This window comes from Mixophyes fleayi, chromosome 4 (genome assembly GCF_038048845.1).
Source record: "Mixophyes fleayi isolate aMixFle1 chromosome 4, aMixFle1.hap1, whole genome shotgun sequence".
Lineage (NCBI taxonomy): Eukaryota > Metazoa > Chordata > Amphibia > Anura > Limnodynastidae > Mixophyes > Mixophyes fleayi.
Genome location: NC_134405.1, coordinates 122,870,098 through 122,891,872, shown reverse-complemented (window position 1 = coordinate 122,891,872; position 21,775 = coordinate 122,870,098). Strand labels below are relative to the sequence as shown.

At 39.6% G+C, this 21,775-nt stretch overlaps 1 protein-coding gene across 1 annotated transcript; it reads right to left on the bottom strand.

The window, feature by feature from the left end:
- Positions 1 to 17,877: 17,877 nt before the first annotated feature.
- LOC142149948 (beta-1,3-galactosyl-O-glycosyl-glycoprotein beta-1,6-N-acetylglucosaminyltransferase 3-like) lies at positions 17,878 to 19,919 on the bottom strand. Its single transcript, XM_075205229.1, has one exon. The coding sequence runs from the start codon at positions 19,729 to 19,731 to the stop codon at positions 18,403 to 18,405; it is 1,329 nt and encodes a 442-aa protein (XP_075061330.1). The 5' UTR covers positions 19,732 to 19,919; the 3' UTR covers positions 17,878 to 18,402.
- Positions 19,920 to 21,775: the final 1,856 nt, after the last annotated feature.

The window sequence follows — 21,775 nt, the reverse complement described above, 5'->3', positions numbered from 1 at the left end:
CCGACATACGACCGCTCGTTCAAAAGTCGGGTCAGTGTGTGCAGTGACACGATGGTCGAAAGTCTGCCCAAATGGACGATTATCGCCTCATTTGGTTGGTCGTACCGTTTAATATTTTCGTTCCAATCTCGTTTCCGCTGTGTAGTGTGTATAAACTTCCGACCGATCCACAACAGTGAGTACGAAATTACAGTCATGGGCTGGGGGCTCGGTCGTTGGTGGGGGGAGCAGGGTAGTTAAAAAAAATCAAAACCATACTCACGTGATTACGGCGCCGGCGTCCTTCCTCTATGCTGATCTGTGCTCCATTGCTCCAGACTGACTGAATGCCGGGTGTGACATCATCATGTCACGCCCAGCATTCAGTCAGTCTGGAGCAATGGAGCACAGAGTAGCAGAGAAGACAAGAAAGAAGAGAGAAGTAAAGGTAAGTGAAAGGAGGAAAACGGGGGGGGGGGGTTAAAAAAATGGGGGGGGCAGCATGACACAGAGGGGTTAAAGAAAGGAGGGACAATAGCAGCATGACACAGAGGGGTTAGAAAAGGAGGGACAATAGCAGCATGACACAGAGGGGTTAAAGAAAAGAGGGACAAGACAAGCAGCATGGCACAGGGGGTTAAAAAAAGAGGGACAAGCAGCATGGCACAGGGGGTTAAAAAAAAGAGGGACAAGCAGCATGGCACAGGGGGTTAAAGAAAAGAGGGACAAGCAGCATGGCACAGGGGGTTAAAGAAAAGAGGGACAAGCAGCATGGCACAGGGGGTTAAAGAAAGGAGGGACAATAGCAGCATGGCACAGGGGGTTAAAGAAAAGAGGGACAGCAGCAAGGCACAGGGGATTAAAAAAAGAGGGACAAGCAGCATGGCACAGGGGGTTAAAAAAAGAGGGACAAGCAGCATGGCACAGGGGGTTAAAGAAAGGAGGGACAATAGCAGCATGGCACAGGGGGTTAAAGAAAAGAGGGACAAGCAGCATGGCACAGGGGGTTAAAAAAAGAGGGACAAGCAGCATGGCACAGGGGGTTAAAGAAAAGAGGGACAAGCAGCATGGCACAGGGGGTTAAAAAAAGAGGGACAAGCAGCATGGCACAGGGGGTTAAAGAAAGGGGCAAAGGCAGCATGGAGGGCGCAGTGTGATCATAAGGGGGCATAGCGTGGTGATGATAAAGGGGCACAGTAATGTGTGTGTGATGGCACGGAGCTTTTGGCACTGTAGTGTGTGTGAGGTAGATGGTGGCTAATTAATGGCTGCTATTTTGTTTGCGGGGTAATGGGAATACTATTTTAATGTTGAGGCTGGAGGAAGGCCTAATTATTAATCATGGATGTTATTGATTTAACGGTGGGGCTGGCTGTAATTTTCTTAATGTAGCCATTTTTTTTCCAAATAGGTCCTCCAACATTCCAGGATCCGGACAAGCCACAACTAAAGAAACCAGCAGCCACATGTGGTAAAAGTGAGAAGAACAGGTAGGACAGAGCAGCATAGTGTGTGAAATGTTGTGATTCTAGTAGGGACAATGCCAATGTTTGGTGAGCCCAGTGGGCGCAGGCCAAGACTGAACTCTTTCTGTACACACTGCATTCTTCTATACTACACAAGGGTGCTAGATGTCCTGAAAGTCAGGAGTGCTTGGACAAATGTCACGCTCTGGGGAATTCAGGACCTAGTGATTTTATTGTGCTAGCCACGCTCCAATGGTGCATTGCCACGCCCCCAATTGTGTGACCATACCCATGAAAAATTTTGGCGGCGCAATTTTTTTTTGCTTACTCAACTATAAGGGGGGGCCCCATGAATTTGTTGTACCGGGGCCCTGAATTCCTCTTGGCAGCCCTGGTCACATGGTGCACAGGAGAAGACGCTGGTAAGCTGGAGGTAATGCTTTTGAGCAGGAGGAGCATGTGAGGGGAACGCTGGTGTGCAGGAGGCATGCGAGGAGATCACTGGTGTGCAGAAGGCGTGTGAGAGGAATGCTGATAAGCTGGGAGCATGTGGACAGAACGATGGTAAACTGGGGGGCATGTGAGGGAATGCTGGTAAGCTGAGGGGCATGTGAGGGGAAAGCAAGTAAGCTTGGGGGCTTGTTATGGGAATGCTGGTAAGCTGGGGGCATGTGAGGGGAACGCTGGTAAACTAGAGAGCATGTGAGGGAAAAGCTAGTAAGCTGGGGGGTATGTGAGGGGAGTGCTGGTAGTCTGGGGGGGCATGCAAGGGAAACATTGGTGTACAGGGGGAAATGTTAATATAATAAGCAAGGGAAAGTCTTAATATAATGTGTGATGAAAGTGAGTGGGGGGTCTTAATATAATGTGGGTGGGAGGTAGGCTATTAATTTAATGGAGTGTAGGTGGGGCTAATTCTATAATGGGTGTTATTTTATTTGTGGGGCAATGGTGCGGCAATTTCAGTTATTGGTAGGACAATTTAATTTAATAGTGGGGCGTGTTAATTTAAGATGAAGTGATGGGACCTTTAATTTAAAGCTGGGCTGGTTTGGGGCTATTGATTGAATGTGGGGCTAAGTTTGCGGAGGAGGGGTGTTTATTAAATGTGAATACGAATTATTTAATGCCGGGGATCGTTGTGGGAAATATATATATTTATTAAACGTAAATGCTATTAATTTATTGCTAGGGCTGTTTGGAGGGAGGGAAATAGGTCTATTTATTAAATGGGAATACTATTAATTTAATGTCAGAGCTGGTTGGAGGTAAATAGATCTATTTATCAGGGTGGGGTACGGAATAATGGCTGTCATTATTCCGACAATACTTAACCCGACGCGGCGCCCCAGAACGGCTACTTCACGACTTAGTTCCAGGGCGACTGCTGTGACCACCGACTGACAGGGATCGCGACCAATGAAGAATCTGGACACTCTGCATGACCTAACTGGCGACCGCAACACTCTTCTCCTTGCTGTTAAGGTGGAAATGTAACAGCCAATCAGCGGCAACCCACCGGAAATGGCGCCCATTTAAATCCCCAAAACTTCTTTCACTCCAACTACAATCCCTGAGGAAGCCAACAGGGCGAAACGCGTTGAATTTCACACCCTAACATTTACCACACGCTTCCTGAACAACATACTAAATCTATGGATTTGATTTAACATCGCTCAAATACTGCATCCAGTCGTCACATGCGCATGCGCACTACACCCCGGAAGAGTCGGGATACCCGCTCGGCAGAAGGATGCTAGGCGTTCCCACGGTAACCAGACAGACACGTGCAGAAGGGAACCAGGTACACGGAGAATACATTGCAGCGAGGCTGTAGCCCTGTAAAAATCAAGGGTAAGTCCGTTTACCAGTCCCTATTTCTGGCTTTTATCCGTTGGATTCATCTGCCCAAGTTTAAATCAGGATTTTCTATCCCACACCCAGCACTTGTATTAGGACTGGCATTATTTAGCCATACAAGATTGGCATTGTGTGATTATTTTCCACGGGACTTTGCATTTGTGGACCATTTCATAAGCAAAGTTGACATCTACAAGCATCATAGCCTATTTTATCCTCTGTTGGTCTGGACTGTTATTATATAACCATACAAGGAATGGTATTGTGGTTCTCCGTTTCACAGGACTTTGCAATTGTGGACCACACATTCTACTTGTTATCTGCAATTATTAATATGGACTAACCCTTTGATCTTGAATGGTTGTACATTTCTATATTGTATATTGTATTGTTATTTGAGTTGCAACTCACCATTTACATTTGTAATCATTAAATGTCTTATACCTATGCAATATATATATATAATCACACAGCTCTGCATACCCTGCAGGCTCACCAGAAATGGAGTCTTTTGTCTATTAATAAAAACACTACCTAACATTGCTGGTGGCCAGTATCTGGTTTCACCCTGTAGCCCAATGATAAATTATATATATATATATATACATATATATATATATATATATATATATATATATATATATATATATATATATATTTGTTATTGGGCTACAGGGAGAAACCAGATACTGGCCACAAGCAATCTTATGTAGTGTTGTTTTATATTTAGATTTTTATTAAATTATATATATATATATTTTTTTAAGTGACACGCGACCCGAGGAAGGCTACACTTTTTTCTGATTTTTGACACACCAAGCCGAAAAGGTTAGTCATCACTGCCCTAGTGGTATTATTTGCTACTATAATGAACATCCTTCACATGTTATCCGGACCCTGTCTGCCCAGTACAAAGCCCTTCTGGGAGTAAATGTATCAAGCTGCAATATATATATTTATTTTAGTGATTTCAAATCGCTGCAAATCGCTCTGGATCACTGGCGATTTTATGTGCAAAGTCATCATATGTATTAACCTGGGATTTTGACATTCCAAAATCCAATCTATGGCCATTTGTGTCAATTTTAAAACACCTATCTTTGGTGTTTTGGTCAAACTCACATGAGATTAAACAGAAACTTGCCAGAGATGGAACAGAAAAAAAAGCATGCTGTTTGAGCTATCTGGCCAAAGTTAGAATAACAGGAGACATAATACAAGTTTTAATTATGAGGGTAGTTATGAATTCTGGTTAAGAGGGGCAAAAATGATAATTAATTATCTTACGGAGGCTAAATTAATTTATGAATAAATTAGAGGGGCAAATTTCATTACTCATTATATGTATGGAACTTTTTATATATTTTATTATATCATACTGGCTTACTATTTCATTACCAGTGGGGCAATAATTTTATATTTCTGATGTGGCAAATGGTGATTCTCTATCCGCTCGCACTTTTATACATCGAAGAGTTTAAACTAACCCGAGATAATCACTTAAAATGCCAAATCGCAGCTTGATATATTTACCCCTTGGTCGTGATTACTTAGCCTAGGTAGGATTGGATTAACTTTAATTCTGGTGAAAATGTTAATGTTATAGTTCAGCAAGGCTATATTGTTCGGTAGATTTTACCAGTCTTGGGGTTTATTTGTTATCATTTGTACCTCTATCATTTCTTTAGGGAAATAATAATTTCTAGTTACATAGTTGTGCAAGTTGGTAAAGATAGTGATCAGCTCCTAATCCAAGTAGGAGTAAAAGCCATTTGCATTTTTAACTTCACCCTTCTTTCATTCTAATAGAGATCCTATGCCTCATCAGGAGGTAATAGTGGAAGGTTTAGCAAAGCTAAGAATCAGTAATAGTGCGCTCTGTAGGTTGGGGGGCGCTGAATCATCATTTTTAATATTATAGAGTTTCTCAAAGTTGGATGCAAACAGATAAGTAATATCTAGAGGGTTAGAAATGTTAATGTCCAAGCTGTTGATTATGTGTAATATGATTAATCACATTTATCTGCCTGAGTTTATGTGCCAAGAGTTTGCTGGCCCTATTTCCCAAACTATAGAATTTTGAAAAATAGCCCTTGCACATGTAAAAGGAATAGTGTATTTCACTGTTTCCTAGCTACAGCAAGGTCAGTCTTTGGTCTAGAAGTAGTAAGGTCTATATATGCTCTGCTTCCAGTATAATAGCTGTGTGTTACGAGCCGCGGCGGTGCCCAGCCGCCGCGACTCTCTCACCTGCGTTCCAACCGTCGCTATGATGACCAGGACGTCACTTTCTGTACTCGGCACAACCGTTGCCAGGGCAATGGCTGGACGCTGGGCGCTCCATTAGCACGCACCAGCAATACTAAGCAGCTGGGCGCGTGTGCTAGTTCTGCACAGTCTAGAGAGAAACTGTTGTCTAGTTGTTATATAGATACAAATGTTTGAGTTGTGTCCATCAATTGGAATGGTTTAACCTCCAGCTAGATACACACTACACAGTTTTCATCCAATAATCGGCTAAATCAGCCAACATACGACCGCTCGTTCAAAAGTCGGGTCAGTGTGTGCAGTGACACGATGGTCGAAAGTCTGCCCAAATGGACAATTGTCGCCTCATCTGGTTGGTCACAGGGCCATCTTAACAACATTATGGGCCCCCGGGCAAAGCAGTGCAGCGGGGCCCATATACATATATATATATATATATATATATATATATATATATATGATAAATAGATATATGTATAGAGATATAGAGATAGGTAGATGTACTTGCTCAGTGACCCTTGAAGGTTTTTTTGCAGGTTGTTTCTTTTGCAGGTTTATTTATTCCAATTAAGAGCCCTGCCTATGGGGCCCCCTTGCCCGTGGGGCCCCCGGGCACCTGCCCATTGTGCCCAATGGAAAAGATGGCCCTGGTTGGTCGTACCGTTAAATATTTTTGTTCCAATCTCATTTCCGTTGTGTAGACCGATCCACAACAGTGGGTACGAAATTACAGTCAATGCTCACGACAACATGGCTGTAAAAAGTTGCTAAAGGGACGTCCGCTCTCTCCTTCATCGTCCTAAACAAGACTAGTGTGTATGCAGTCCATGGACCGAGCGATCGGAACATCGATCGCATGTAAAATCGATCGGCATAAAAAGTTGGTGAAAAATTCTGTAGTGTGTACCTAGCTTTAATGTAATCACAAATAGCATGAGATATGGAGCATTCTCTTTTATTTGCCCAGTTTCTTTCACTTGTTATTGACGGTGTTAATAATCCAGTCCTATGGTTCTAGCACCACACATTAGTGTACTATATGGTTCGCACTAAGTGCTGTAATTAAAATCTAGAAACGTAAGGAACAATGCTAGAGTCCAGTCCAAACAAGTTTTTTGCCTGGACTTTTATATTTTGCTGTATTTTGCCTTGCTGGTATCAAACTGTAATAAACAAATCATCATCATCATTATCATCAGCTATTTATATAGTGCCACAAATTCCACAGCGCTTGTCAAATACCTGTATTGTGTTCTTAATTTAAAACACTGGTCTAGCAAGAAGAGGTGGAAATTACTCGTAAAGAAGCAGGTAAATGTCGCAATCATTTTGCTTTAAAAAAAAACCAGACAGGTTTGTAAGGGTCATTTAAGAGTGTGAAAAATGCATCTTTGTTTTATGAGATTGTATACTATGGATAATGAAGTCAGAAGTGTGCATGACAGACAATTTAAATGGTATGCAAGAGGATGTCCTGACTCTGTGTCCGTGTTTAAACATTTTACATAGTATAACAGCTGTACAAATACTTCTGACACTATGAAAAACGAAGAGCTGGTTAAACAATAGCAAAGTTGTCAACGTTTTTAACAATCCTGGAAAAGGTTGGCCTCTGCCCTATTAGTTTTGCTTAGGAAAAAAGCAAGGCAGCTGTCCTTTTATACAGGTTGTACAATGCTACAGTGACCTGTGAAGTGCGGGATGAGTCTAAAAATGTATGTTTTTTAAACAATCTGTGTATTAGATGATGCTACGAGAGCTAGCATCTATTCAAACATTTTTGATCAGTTTTTTATGATGGTATAATCTAAAGCAACCTGCATAACTCACTCACGTATTCAAGATTTCTCCCGTGCTGCCCCCCTTGTGCTATTAGCAGTTTCAAATGGCCATTAAAAACCCACCTCTTTTTAAAAGCCTTTCAGTCACCTGCCTAACTACGCACCTGTTGGCTACCTCTCCCTCTCTCCCCCTCCTCCTTCTCGCTCCGTTTGACCCTGTCCCGATTTCACCTTCCCCGTGTCTTCAGTTTGTCCGTCCATCCCCTTAGATTGTAAGCTCTTCTGAGCAGGGTCCTCTCTCTTCCTGTTTCCACTCTGCTCTACAGCTACTCTGCCCACCTCCTTTTTTAGCCTTCTGCCCACTGACTCCACTTCTGCTTTTCACTGCACCTTTTCTATAGCTCCTAAGCTGTTGTTGCGCCCCACTTTTGGGCACAGTAGGCTTTCTGCTGTGCTGACTTTACATCACACTCATCCTCTCTTATTAGCTGTGCTCCGAGCGTTATTGTGCTGCTTGTTTATTGTACTGTAATGTTGTACCTTGTATTGTTCTATTGTTTGTTCCTGTATGGCACTGCGGACTTTACAAATAAAAATTAATAATAATAATAATAATAGTTTGGCGATTAAAAGTGCTTTTGGCGAATGTGAATGAAGCAGCATAATTAAAGTGCAGTGAATGTTGCATGATGTAGTGTTAAGAAGGGGGGAGGGGGGTAAAATACGGGCAATAACAAATCATGATTGGTTAATAGTGAATGATTTTCATTGGTGGTGGAAGCTATGTAGTGTCTGATGAGGTTCAAATATAGGTTTCATATGAAAATTATAGATGGAAAGCAGTGTTGAGGTTATAATACACAGGTGTAGGGTATGTAGAGTAATGTGTGTCTGGCTTAAGTGTGTGTAGCGATATTAGTGCAGAAAGTGGGTGACACCGTGATGCCTAGTGTTTTGTAATGTAATAGTTGGTGATCAGTAGAATGTATAGAGTATTAATGTAGACAGTAAGAAACATAGTGGAGGAAATTCATGAAAGTCACCCGATGTGCACCACAGTACATTTTGCATGGCTGCTCCTTAATTGTCTGCTCAGCATACATCATGGTACAGACCTTTTATCCACATTCGGGAGCAACCTCTGAACAAGTAAAAGTGCATCCCCAATGTGTTGAGAGGCTGAAAAATCTTTGTATGCTATACTGTGCTAAAGTGTAAATATCCCATGAGAGTCAGAACCCCATAGCCCTTTCCAATCATCTCTTTCAATTAAATAAACTTTTACATTTTTTTTCTCCTAAACTACTGGTTTGTTTATCCTTAGTTATGGCTTAGATGCACTGTGGTGCTTTTGACAGGTGGTTGTCAATTGTGACCTTTTCTTCTCTACTTCTGGAAAACGGAGAAGTCAACCAGAAAAAAGGCGAGACTTCGCAACTAGGACAAGACCCCAAATAACCCACTAGCCCTTCCTAAATTGGCAGATTACACAATAAATATGTGAGTCTAGTTTACCTGTTAAAGTGCTTCAATTCTGTTGTATTTTAAAGAAACTGTTTTCCATTTATATCTCTGTATGTCAATTAGTTGGCACCATTTCAATTTAATAAGCATTATGATTTTTTTTGTCATATTAATGTTCTGTCTTTGTGTTCTTATTAGATAGGCTAAATTTTTCTAACACTGCATTCATGCTTTTTTTTTTAGATTTCTTAAGAGTGTCAGCTTGAACTAAATTTTAGTGCCGAACTGGGACATAAAGGGCTCTTTGGTGGAATGCAAAGGTAGGATCCCATGAGTCTGTGTATGCTGCTTAAAGGGGCATGACTAGTTGCTAGCCATCAGAGGGGGTGACAGCCAGCCACAAGAGAGGCCAAGCCAGCCACTAGAGGTAACATGGTCAGCCAACGGAATAAAGTTTTTTTGTTTTTTTTGGGCAATTGCTAATTATATGGACACCACTGTAGCTCCTCAGTGCTGCTTTTCTTCATCCACTTGAAATGTATTTTTCAAATCCTGCGCTGCCTCCTCAAGTAAATTAAGTTATCATGACAGCCAATCAGCAAAGTATTTTAAAACAGCATCTTAAATCAAAGTAGCGGCTCATCACTGGTGGGCTACAGTGGCGTCCGTACAACTAATATGTACCAAAAGAAAAAAATTAATTTAATTAATTTAAATAAGTAAAAAAATACACAACATGTTATATGTTGTATCTTACGTGTGTTTTAAACATTTTGCACATAAAAGGCTTCTTTCTAATCCTAAAAAAATAAAATAATATATTTATAATAATTTTAATACTAATTAATAACTAAACTATTGTTTGTGCACTTAAATCAAATTGTATATAAAATATTCGTTCTCTTTTTCTCTCTCTCTTCTGTCATCTGCCCAGCATTCAATGAGAGCCTATTCTAGTAACCAATATACAATACAGAGAACATTCTAATGACAGTTATACAATACAAAGCACATTCCAATGACCCATATACCATCCAATGAACATTTCAGATATTGATGTACAGTAGAAGAAGCAGTCTACAAATGTATAAACTCTGGGGGCCTGATTCATTAAGGATCTTAAATGAAGAGGATACTTATTTCAGTCTCCTGGATAAAACCATGTTACAATGGAAGGGGTGCAAATGAGTGTTCTGTTTTGCACATAAGTTAAATACTGGCTGTTTTTTCATGTAGCACACAAATACTTTATAGCTTATTTGTACACTGAAATGTAAAGTTTATATGTATGTGCTACATGAAAAAACAGGCAGTATTTAATTTATGTGCAAAACAGAACACTCATTTGCACCCCTTCCATTGTAACATGGTTTTGTCCAGGAGACTGAAATAAGAATCTTCTTCATTTAAGATCCTTAATGAATCAGGCCCTAGATACCAACATTTAATACAGAGGTTACTTTCCTGATAGATATCAAATATAGAATTTTTCGACCAATGTGAAATCTACAACGATTTTACTAACAACTGAAAAGAAAAGTCCTGATCAGCATGCCGATTCATGCATACACACTATACATGTTTTGAAAGATTTATCCTCAGATCTGTGCTCTTCAACTGTCATAACCGCTGAAAAGATCATGACATTGTAGACTCTATGGAGATCCTGATCATGCATACATACATGCTGCAGGATTGGAATGATGTTGTTCCATAGCTGAATGAGATTTGTAGTTCTGCTGAACAATCAAAACAAACAATGGTCTGTGCTTTGGAACAACTATTGTTTAGAATATACACTAATGCAGTATCGGGATGAATGTTCGTTAATTGGGTGATTGACTCCGATAATTGGCTGAAAATACTGTAGTGTGTACTCAGCCTAAAGCAGCATGGTTTTATTGATGATTAGATTTCAGGAGAGATGGTCATTCTGCTGGAAGGATGAAAGCTAATAAGTTCTGCTTTAGACATATACAATTCAGAGAGGAATCTAGAGACCAATATATAATATATATACAATTTTACTGACTAATATACAATATCCACCCCCCTCTGTAGCAAACTATACATGTGCAGGCCAACAAATCTTTCTTCTTACAATGGAAGACCCACATTCTCACTATGCAGCTACCTGGCACCCTGATTGGTGGATAGCTCCACCTTTGCACCAATCAGATTGACCAAAGTTCTGGGCACTTTGATTGGTGTTCAAAATCTACTCTTGTGTATCTGACTGCCTTTCCATGATCTCCTTTTGAATGTCCTCATGTTTTCTTAAAATCAACATTGCCAAAACCGAGCTCATTGTTTTCCCTCCTTCTAAATTTTCATCCCACCTTGACCTTTCTATCAGCATTAACAACACCACCATCTCTTCTGTTCCCCAACTCCACTGCCTGGGTGTCATCCTCGACTCCTCCCTCTCTTTTGCCCCCACATTCAATCTCTTGCCCAATCTAGCTTCCAACTACGCAACATTGACCGCATCCACCCCTACCAATCTCATCATGCCATTAAAACCATTATCCATGCACTCATCATTTCCCATTCTTGATTATTGTAACATTCTCCTCACGGCCTCCTCCGCTTCCACCTTGCCTCTCTTCGTTCTATACTCAAAGCAGCTGCGAAAAGTATCTTCCTTTCATGCCGCTCTTCCTCTGCCTCCTCTCTCTACCTTGCCTTGTAGTGGCTCCCTTTCCCCTTCCTTCTCAAACTCTTCACCTTCACCTACAAGGCCCTCTCCCACTGTACTGCCCCTTATTTCTCCATCTCCTCTCCATTCACACTTCCGCCTATTCCCTGTGATTGGCCAATGACCGTCACCTCTCTTACATTCTGATCACCTCATCCCATGCCAGAATTCAAGATTTCTCCAAGGCTGCCCCCCTCCACTGCAATGACCTCCCTCTCTCTATCTGAATGTCCCCCAACCTGTGCACCTTTGAATGAGCACTTAAAACGCAGCTGTTCCTCGTGCCTACCAGCCATGCACCTAATCTTCTTCAAGCTTGTTCTTCTCACCTACCTCTTCCCCTGTCCCTGTACATGCTCCTCTTGCACCTGATCCCCTCCACCAACTCTCCTCGTGTGCCTGCTGTCTGTTTGCCTTCCCTTTAGAATGTAAAGCTCTTACGAGCAGGGACCTCTTCCGTTCTGTGTCAAAGCTATTATGTTCGTATGTATTGCTTGTAATAAAGATTTCCCGATCGCTGTGTTTTCAAAGCACATAGGTTTTATTTGCAAAGTATTACAGGGCAAAGTTTGCCATGCATACGCTTGTGCCATTGGCAACAACACAAGCTTATATCAGAACGCTCTGGTTTCCAAAGTCTGAGGTGAACAATTTATAAACTGTACATTTGTAAAAAGCGGTGACATCATAAGTTGATGGGTCATGACCTTCCAAGAATTCAACGTCCTATTGGTTTATTCCTCAGGTCATTGTTCCTTGAGGTGGCCAGGTGTCAGTCTTCAGGCTCCCCCTTCTAGACCTGTATAAACCGGTTCTTTTATGATCTCTCTGGAATTGTTATTTGGTGTATGAAATATTTATGAATAGCGTTCGCAATGTGCGAAAGGTACATAAATAATACTGGAAACAATCTCAAGCAATTGCGAAGAGAATGATACCAAACTTGATGTAATTTAAATGTTGGTAACAATAATTGCCCTCTTCGCCACTTTATATTTTATATTAAAAGATAGAAAATACGTTAAACATGTTTAAATGTTGCTACAATATTAATTTTTTGGCGTATTAATTGCATTGCAACTGATTGTAATGTACAGAAATTATTAATTACCACCTTTGTCCAATTATTAAACATTTTAGAATACTTATTACTTCTACTCCAGCTATACTGATACTGGTCTTGGTTGGAGCTTCTGGAGTCCTAGTAGTAATTGTTTATTGTTCTGTGCTGTTTACCTTGTAAGGTCTATTGTTTGTAGTATGCAGCGTTGCAGAAATCTTGTGGTGCCTTATAAATTAAGGTTAATAATAAGAAAAATAATACTGATAAAATCTAGGAGACTAGAGGATAAAATCTTGAAACTGGAGGTAGGAGATCAAATGCAGGAGACACGGAATGAATGAATGAATGAATAAATGAATGAATATTAACAATCTTGGTAGCGCATGTCTGTGCTATGTCTGTGTATATCGTTTGTTTTCTAGTGAATATATGTGATGCATAAATGAGCCTTTGTCTGCAGAATATTAGAACACACATACATGACACTGGAGAACCTTTAAAAATGTGTGATTTTTAGGTTTTCTCAGATCTGTATCGATCTAATATAAGCGTCAGGTAGTTGGCTTAAAAAAAAAAGAGGAAGAAAATACCTAGTTAAATTCAACATATTGAAAATAAGTGCACCGCGGTGTGCCTCATGCATTAATTAAACAAATAACATCCCAATATGGTCATGTTTCTGTATAAAAATGGACTTGTTTCCCTATAATTATGGCTAGTTTGGCTACAAGTGCCAAAGGCAAATTGTAGCCTAACTAACCCATAATGCAGATAACATCTACCATTTAGGTGGTTACATACCGTGCAAACTGAATATTTTCCGTTTGGGCTGGTATGGAACTTCTACCAACTGCAAGCTGATTAATTAGTACTAGAAATGGCAAAATTTTGCACAAATCTGATTTCACTGTGGACAGGCTATTTTTCAAATGTGCAAAGTTCTGTTCCGCTTCCAAGTCCGATTTTGCTTCAATATTTTTTACTGTTTTGAAAGAGGCCTGTTACAGTACATCCTATGGGGATCTCCATGGCCCCAACTGTACACTATTGGCTGTTGGCATAATGTGGGGTCGCATTAGGTAGTACCTCAGAGTGGGAATGTTTATACCTTGTTATATTGTTGCCATTCAAATTGTGCAGCTGAGGGCCTAACCCCAGAGTAATTAATAGTGATTAGTTATTGTCATTAATTGTGATATGCATGTGCTTATCTAGATAGACATTTATTATCTTACCAAGTCCTTCTGTTACATTTGTTAAACATCAGTTTTTACCTTTTATAACCAATACACTGACCTTACATTTGCTTTTGTCATTTATCTGTATTCATCCTCTTTCTGCCTGTTTATTTAACTTGAATATACACTTTTGGTTTTCCTCCCTTTACTATTTGGCAGGCATGGATTTCCCGAGACAAATCCTTGATGGCTAAACACAACTTTCTGTATAGAGATAAACTAAGACAGACCTGGGTGGAATCACTGATATTACCACATTACACCCGACAGCGCTACCATTAGGCAGCTTTAGGCAGCTGCCTAGAGCACTGTGACTTGCGGGGAGCACGACTGAGGCAGTCGTCGGGCACTGAACAGAAGAGTATTTTATGTTATGCTTAAATAAAGTAAATTCTAATGCCGCCGGCAATGTTACTTACAGCCATCCGGAAGCAGGTAAGTGTGGGGGAGGAGAGAGGGAGGGCACTTAATGTTTTGGGACGGAGGCCTGGGCTATTAATATAATGGTAGGGTGACAGTTCACGGCTTAAAAGAAAATACAATTGCATGTTATAAAATAAGTTTTGTATTCCTATCATTTTCAATGTCTTAATGGGTGTTTCTGCTGTTTTATTTACGTACTATTTTAACAGTATGTATATAAATTGTACATTACTATTTAATGGTAGAAACAATGATAAAATAGATAGTATATTTTTCCACATTGCAAGGGTTTAATCCTTTAATAGTGGGTGGTACAAATCAGTAACTAGGCAGGTGTGGGCATTGCTGTCGCCCAGGGTGCAAGCCCAAGGGAGCACAGAGGCTGCCCACTACCTGCCTCTGTGCCCCCTGGCTCTGTGACAGCAGCAGACTGACCCTGATCTCAGATGTCAGATTCAGATCACTGGGCGTCCAGCACGTCCAAAATGATGCCTGGAAACCGGCTGTTCCTGGCTTATAAACTCTGCCCTCTGTCCCTGCAGCATCTGATGTCATGACATTGCTAGTGGGAGCAGAGGAGCAGAGAAGAGCCAGAAGCAGGAACTACAGCACAGCAGTGGCTGGACAACTGGCAAAGTTAGAAGGCACACAGAGAGATCCTCAAGCACACTGCTATAGCCAGCAACTGATCTGCCATTTCTACTGTAGATAAAAATGCAAAAGTCTTAGTTGCATACATTTGCAAATGTATGTTAAAGCCACCCACCACTCCACGGCGCTTTTGCTAATAGGGTGGTCCTAACTCTAAACAACGAGAGTCCCATATATTTGGGCCATACATATGTGTTTTTAAATTGAGAGCTAACTTACCAAAGAGGTACCCCAGAAGCCTCCAAATAGCAATCCAATGTCAGCACTCCCCCTCAGCTACTGATACCAACATGCCTCTCAGACAAATAAAGAACTGGAAGTTGCTCAATCAATTTATAGGCTATAGCAGGTGCTTGAAAGGGTAGGGTTATCCTAAAAGGAACAAACACACAGAGGGATCCCCCAGCACACTGCTATAGCCAGCAACAGATCTGCCATTTCTACTGTAGATAAAAATGCAAAAGTCTTAGTTGCACACATTTGCAAATGTATGTTAAAGCCACCCGCCACTCCACGGTGCTTTTGCTAATAGGGTGGTCCTAACTTTAAACAAAGCTAGAAGGCAGCAAGCAGGTAGAAGCAAGAGGCAAAAGTGAATACAGACAGTGAAGAAGAAGACAGATAAAGAAGAAGTATACAGAAGAGAAGCTGAAAACTGAAAACCTAATTCAACTTCAGAAAGAATATATTTACTGAACTGATAGATCAATTAACAAATGGTTTTGAACATACCAGCATTTGTACTAAGCACGACTTAGTCATTAGACATAAATAGAATTATTGTTTAGACAACATTTGCCTTCTAACCTTATTTTCATGTGCACTAGGCTGGTGCATAGTGTGATACAGGGGCAGAAGGGGGCACAGTGTGATACAGAAGGGGGCACAGTGTAATACAGAAGAGGCCACAGTGTGATACAGAAGGGGGCTAGCAGCACAGTGTGATACAGAAGGGGGCACAGTGTGTAAGTAAGTTATGGGACCTGTACACATACACATTTTTGTTTTGTGTCAATTTTGGCGTTGCCTCCATTGAACAGAAAACTCTAAAATATAGTGGAGCTCTATGAGGCTTTGAGAACATACCACCAGCACTCTGCAAGCCACACCCCCACAGTAAGTTGGCCACACCCATTTGGAAAATGCCACGCCCAAAAAAAATGGCGATCACCTGTGCACTCTCTCGCCCAGGGCACTAAAATGTCTAGTTACTGCACTGTGGTGGGAACTATTAATTTATTAGTGGGGGCTATTTATTTGATAGTGGGTGGTATTTAATATAATAGTGGCGTCATGGTGGTGCACATTTAAGGTGGATGATGGGACTATAAATTTATAGTGTGGGGATGATTGGGGGCTATTAATTGACTGTGTGGCTGGGTTGTGGAGAAGGAGGTCTATTTATTAAATGATATTAGTATAAATAATACACATAATATATATAATATATGTGATTTTTACATTAGATTTGATAATCTGGTAATTAAAGTTCTTACCATCTTGGACAACCCCATCATCATATATATTTGTGTACATATTTTATATGTGATATGAATGTTAAATAAGTTTGTAGATAATAACATTATAGTTATATACATAATTTATTTTATTGATTTTATGTTAAATAAATGTTTGTTTAATGATTATCAGGAATCTGTGTGTATTTTGCAATACCTGTTCAATTTTTAATTTTTATTTGATATAACCAAGGTGACTGGTACTCCTTATTGTGTTTTTTCTATTTATTAAACGTGAATTCTAATTATTTAAAGGCGGGACTGTTTGTAATGGAAATAGGTACATTTACTACATGTGAAAATGTGAAAACTATTAATATAAAATCGGGGCTCATTAGAGGTAAATAAGTTTGTTATTAAATGGGAATACTATTAATTTAATGTCAGGGCAGGCTGAGGAGGTTAATTGACCAGGGCCATCTTAACAACATTATGGGCCCCCGGGCAAAGCAGTGCACCGGGGCCCCTATATATATATATATATATATATATATACATATATATATATATATAGATGGATAGAGCTACCGATGTAGATATATATATATATATATATATATATATATATATATATATATATATATATATATAGACATAGAGATAGATAGATGTACTTGCTCAGTGAGCCTTGAAGGTTTTTTTTTGCAGGTTTTTTTCTTTTGCAGGATTATTTATCCTTATTAAGAGCCCTGCCTATGGGGCCCCCTTGCCCGTGGGGCCCCCAGGCACCTGCCCATCATGCCCAATGGAAAAGATGGTCCTGTAATTGACTACTGACAAAATGAACCTTAGAGAGTTTGAGTTTGTCTGGTAGATAATTTAAGCTGTAAACTCCAATGGAGCATGGACTGATGTGAAAGATTAACAAATCTTTGCTGAGTACTGCATAAAGCATTGGCACTATAGAATTAAATAATAATAATAATCAAAACATGATTTACCTCATTTCAAAATGCTTTATATATGTAGAAATTGATTCATTTTGACTGATTCCATTGTTTAATCATCATTTTGCCTCATACATTGTTCTCTTTAAATTAATGAAGGATTTGTTCCAAATGTGCTAGGTACTATTTTCTGGCTTGCGAGTGTTCTCTAAAAGAGAGTATCAAATATTAAATAATTCTAAATCATTACAAACATCCACAGGAGTGAGAAAAATACACCATTATATAAATATTTCACCACAAGGCTTATCTATTTATTTATTTATTTCACTTTGGATATTCACACTTTTAATTTACTAATACATTGACATGTAACAGCAAGTAGGATCAATTCTGCAGAGATAAGTTGAAGTAAAAGGGTCCTTGTACAGAATTTGAGAAAAAAAGTTGTAGTTGCTATATACTGATGCACAATAAATAAAACACAATAATGTATTTAAATAAAAAAATCTTATTAATGTGAAATGACAATGACTGTAAATAACACAACATATTTCTTTAAAAAAATTGTTTTAGCTTCATAATGAAGTATGTATTTCAAATAGCAGACAATTAAATTCTGTTATGACTGAAACCACTTTTTTTCTGTATTCTCCAGTCCATTGCAAAAGTAAAGACATTTACACATAGGTTGTTTGTATGTCACGGTTATTCTTGCTGTGTTCACAGAAACAGAATAATTCTTGTTAAACCCTATGTCTCTTACTGGGGTAGGCTGACCCCACCAGTAAATCCAGCTACCCACTGTATATTTTAAAATTTAATATATGAAGTACACATTGGATACCAGGGTTATACAGTAATCATCATATGTGTTTAATAATCTATATATTTGCTTATTGTTTGGCCATAGAGAAATATTTTTCAATGCTTTTTTTTATAGTGAACATGACATAGAAGCTCACTTTATGGTAGTTTTAAGGGCACTCTGACCTTATGTTGGCACCACACTTGCATATATTTACATTGTAAACACTTGATGCATAAACCTATTCAAGACCATGTATCATTTAACTAAAATAGTTTACCTTAAAGGCTGGTTGCAAATTATAGATCATTCCTGTAAAGAGTTTTATATCTTAAATATTCTTCGATGCAATTTATAGCAACGTCATCTACATCTGGGTCGAATTTATTGGCTAACAGATGATGTTGCTTGAGTAACCAGTTTAGGTCCCCAGTACCGTATACACAAACAGCCCGCCTATGAGTTCCTGTGCAAATGGGGTAATCAGCTCCTTTAGTTATATCCCCTTCATTATATGACCACTTTACCATTCTAGCCATTGCGTTCATATCTGAAAGCTCATACTTGTTGCTGTAAGGAGAAGAACCAGGAACACCAGGCATTCTATTTAAGGTAGCCCAAAGGTGTTCATCTGGACTGTAAGTGTCTTTGACCCAGTCTATAAACTTTTGTACTTGTGGTTCTTCAAATATGTATTTTACAAAGTCTCTGGATACTATAAAGTAAGCATTCCCTGTAAAAATTGGGCTACTAATTGGTGATGGTTCTTTCTCAGTAGCAGTCTCTGAAATATGATCACCTACTTCAAAATGGTATTTCCAACGTGACTGTTTGTGCTGTGATGGGGTCTCGGATTCCAGAGAATTTTTTCCATTTAATGTTTTCAGAGCTCTCACAATCTCAGCATTAGTCTTCAAAGGAAAGTCTGTCCCACAGGTGTTTAGCAGATATCTCCACTGGACATTGCTTCTCAGCAGGTCATCCATGCAGTTGAGATCAGCCTGCACTCTTGACCAGGATGCATAGACCACTCTCTCCAGTTTAGACGCCACAAACACATTGTCAAAGCATGAGGTGATGGCTCGCACTGCCTCCTTGAACTTCTTTTTAGACTTTTCATCCACATGAACACAGTAAATATTCTGAGGTGCATATACTGCTCTCAAAAGCCGCTCAAACATTTCTATATTCTTATGAATGACCATGGAATAGGCAATAGGAAAGTCCTCTTCTTCTTTGCTCATAGGAACAGTAATATATTTTCTGAATTCTTTAAAGTAGTGGCAGTCATTAGTTATATTTAAATACATGGTTTCATTTAAATGGACAGTTATCTTCTTTGTAACAGCATTAAGTTGATGTCCTCTTTTAACAGCATCAGAATCTCCCTTTATAATCTTGGAACAATTTAGGTCACCTTTTTCTTTTGTTCTGAGGCTAAGAACTTTATAAAGGTCTTCCCTGCAGGACTGGCTTCTGGTACTGTCCTCACCATCCTGAAAGTCTTTCAAGGTGCATGGAATGGATGCATATTTAATCAAAAAAGTAGTGGAGAATGTCAGCAATGTTAGGATCAAAAGCTTTTGAAGTTGAAAGCATCTGAACTGCTTGAAGTCACACACAGACATTTCTCCAGCTGAGGATGGAACAGCTTTTTGAATATTGCAGTAGCTGTATTCCTTGCTTGAACTGTCTGAAAACTGGTTGCACAGGCTAAGGCTTCATTCATAGGATATCCCAAAGCAATGTTTAACCACTGACATCCTGAAGCTTCAGTCATCAGATTACTGATTATCTTTCTTCACTAGTGTTGAAATAATTGACACGTTGCAGGGCTTTATGCATGGAATTGCCTAATCCTTGAGTGTGTCACCAATGTACAAGCTTTATCACAGTTCAGTTCCTGAGTCCTGTGTTACATGATCCCTCCCACATAAACCCAGACACATTTATACTGTTCTAATATGTAACCTGTTATAGGGAATAGTGATCACCACATGAGAACTTTTTACTTACATTTTCATTAAATGTTTTACAATAGAGCTAAAAAAAGCTAAACATTTTAGAAAGACACTATTTAGGGGTCTATTTAACAAGTAGGGAAGAGTCAAAATGATGGTGTAAACAGCAGTAAAAGGCTCTTTCTGTTTCTTAACAAAGGGTTAATGGAGAAATCAAAGATTTCTCCGGGCTTAACCTAAGTAATGGAGCTCACCGCTGTCTCCATGGACCTCTATGCCGACAGTAGCATTAGTCCATTTATTAAGCTGCAAAAAGCAAAACTTTTCAAATCAAAGTAATACCATCTCAGTATGGTGTTACTGTTCCTTTTCAGTTCCCAGTTTTGAGGTCCAGCTGAAACTACTCTTGCTCCGCTGGATCCCTCATGGGTGAAAGCGATATGCGCATAGAATTTTCTCCATTCTACGACAGCATTAGGCTGACGGTGAGAAAGAAGAAATCTTTGCAGAGGAAGGGAGTCTTCTACTGGGCTCCCAGGACAGCCCCGGCAAGGTTAATAGTGGCTCTACTTATTACGTATTTTTGAGGTTTCCACCGATACATAATGAGGGTTACCCGCAACCAAATAATAAATCAATATGGCAACAATATTTATATAAATGTTAAATACGTTAAATAAGAGTGTATTGTAGGTGATAAGAGAATTGACAAAACTTTTCAATTGTTAAACTAGAAGGAGTGGAAAATGCATAATGCATTATAGAAATTCCAGATATATATATTAGCGTGCTGTGGAAATCAGGTTAGCAATGAAAAACAGATTGCAAAAGAGAACAATTCTAGTCCCAAATTGTTGCACAAATAAAGCAAGAAATATAAATCGACCACTAAAAGATGAACGAGAAAAAATTGATGAAGATAAGGAGAAAGCTGGTAATATAAATATGTTTTTATTGTTGATCATTTGCAAAGATGTAAAAAAAATACCAGGAAATAGGTTGTGCAACAATAAGCTATGGCCATCATTAAATGTTATTTGACTAACACAGGAAAAGGTGCAGTTACACTGTTACAAGATAAGGACAGACAAAGCACATAGCCTGGATGATATTCTCCCAAATATGTTTGAGGCAGTGGTATCAAACATAGATTATGCACAGCAGGTGCACAGAGCTACATGCAGCCGCAAAATGCATACCTTTCAGCGGGACAGTCCCGATTTTTGGTGTCTTCCAGCTGTACTGCCCAGGGACGTGTTTGTCTCGTGGTTGGGAATGTTGGGGGATGGGAGACATCTAATGGACAGCCTAGCGTCCCCATCATGATGTGGCCTCACCCCCTGTCCCGCTGTCGGGGACTTTCCTGTTGGGAAGTATGGCATTATTCTTGTTGCACCTTTCTCCTTGTCCTGGGTCCTATTGTCACATTATGCCTCTAGTTCTCCCCTTTCCTGTCACATATGTCCCCCAATTTTGACTTGTTACATATGCCCCACACCCCTGTGTTTCATTTCCCATAATACCCTTCCTTAATAATTCATTTCCCACAATCCCTATCCTGCTAATTAATTCCCCACTGTCCCTCACATCCACCATCCTATGGTTCACCACTCCCATACAATTACATTCCCACTGATCTTCTCATACAGAGCAGTGTATATAATATTATAAATACATAAAATTCAGCTTATCACACTAGGCCTCATTTGGA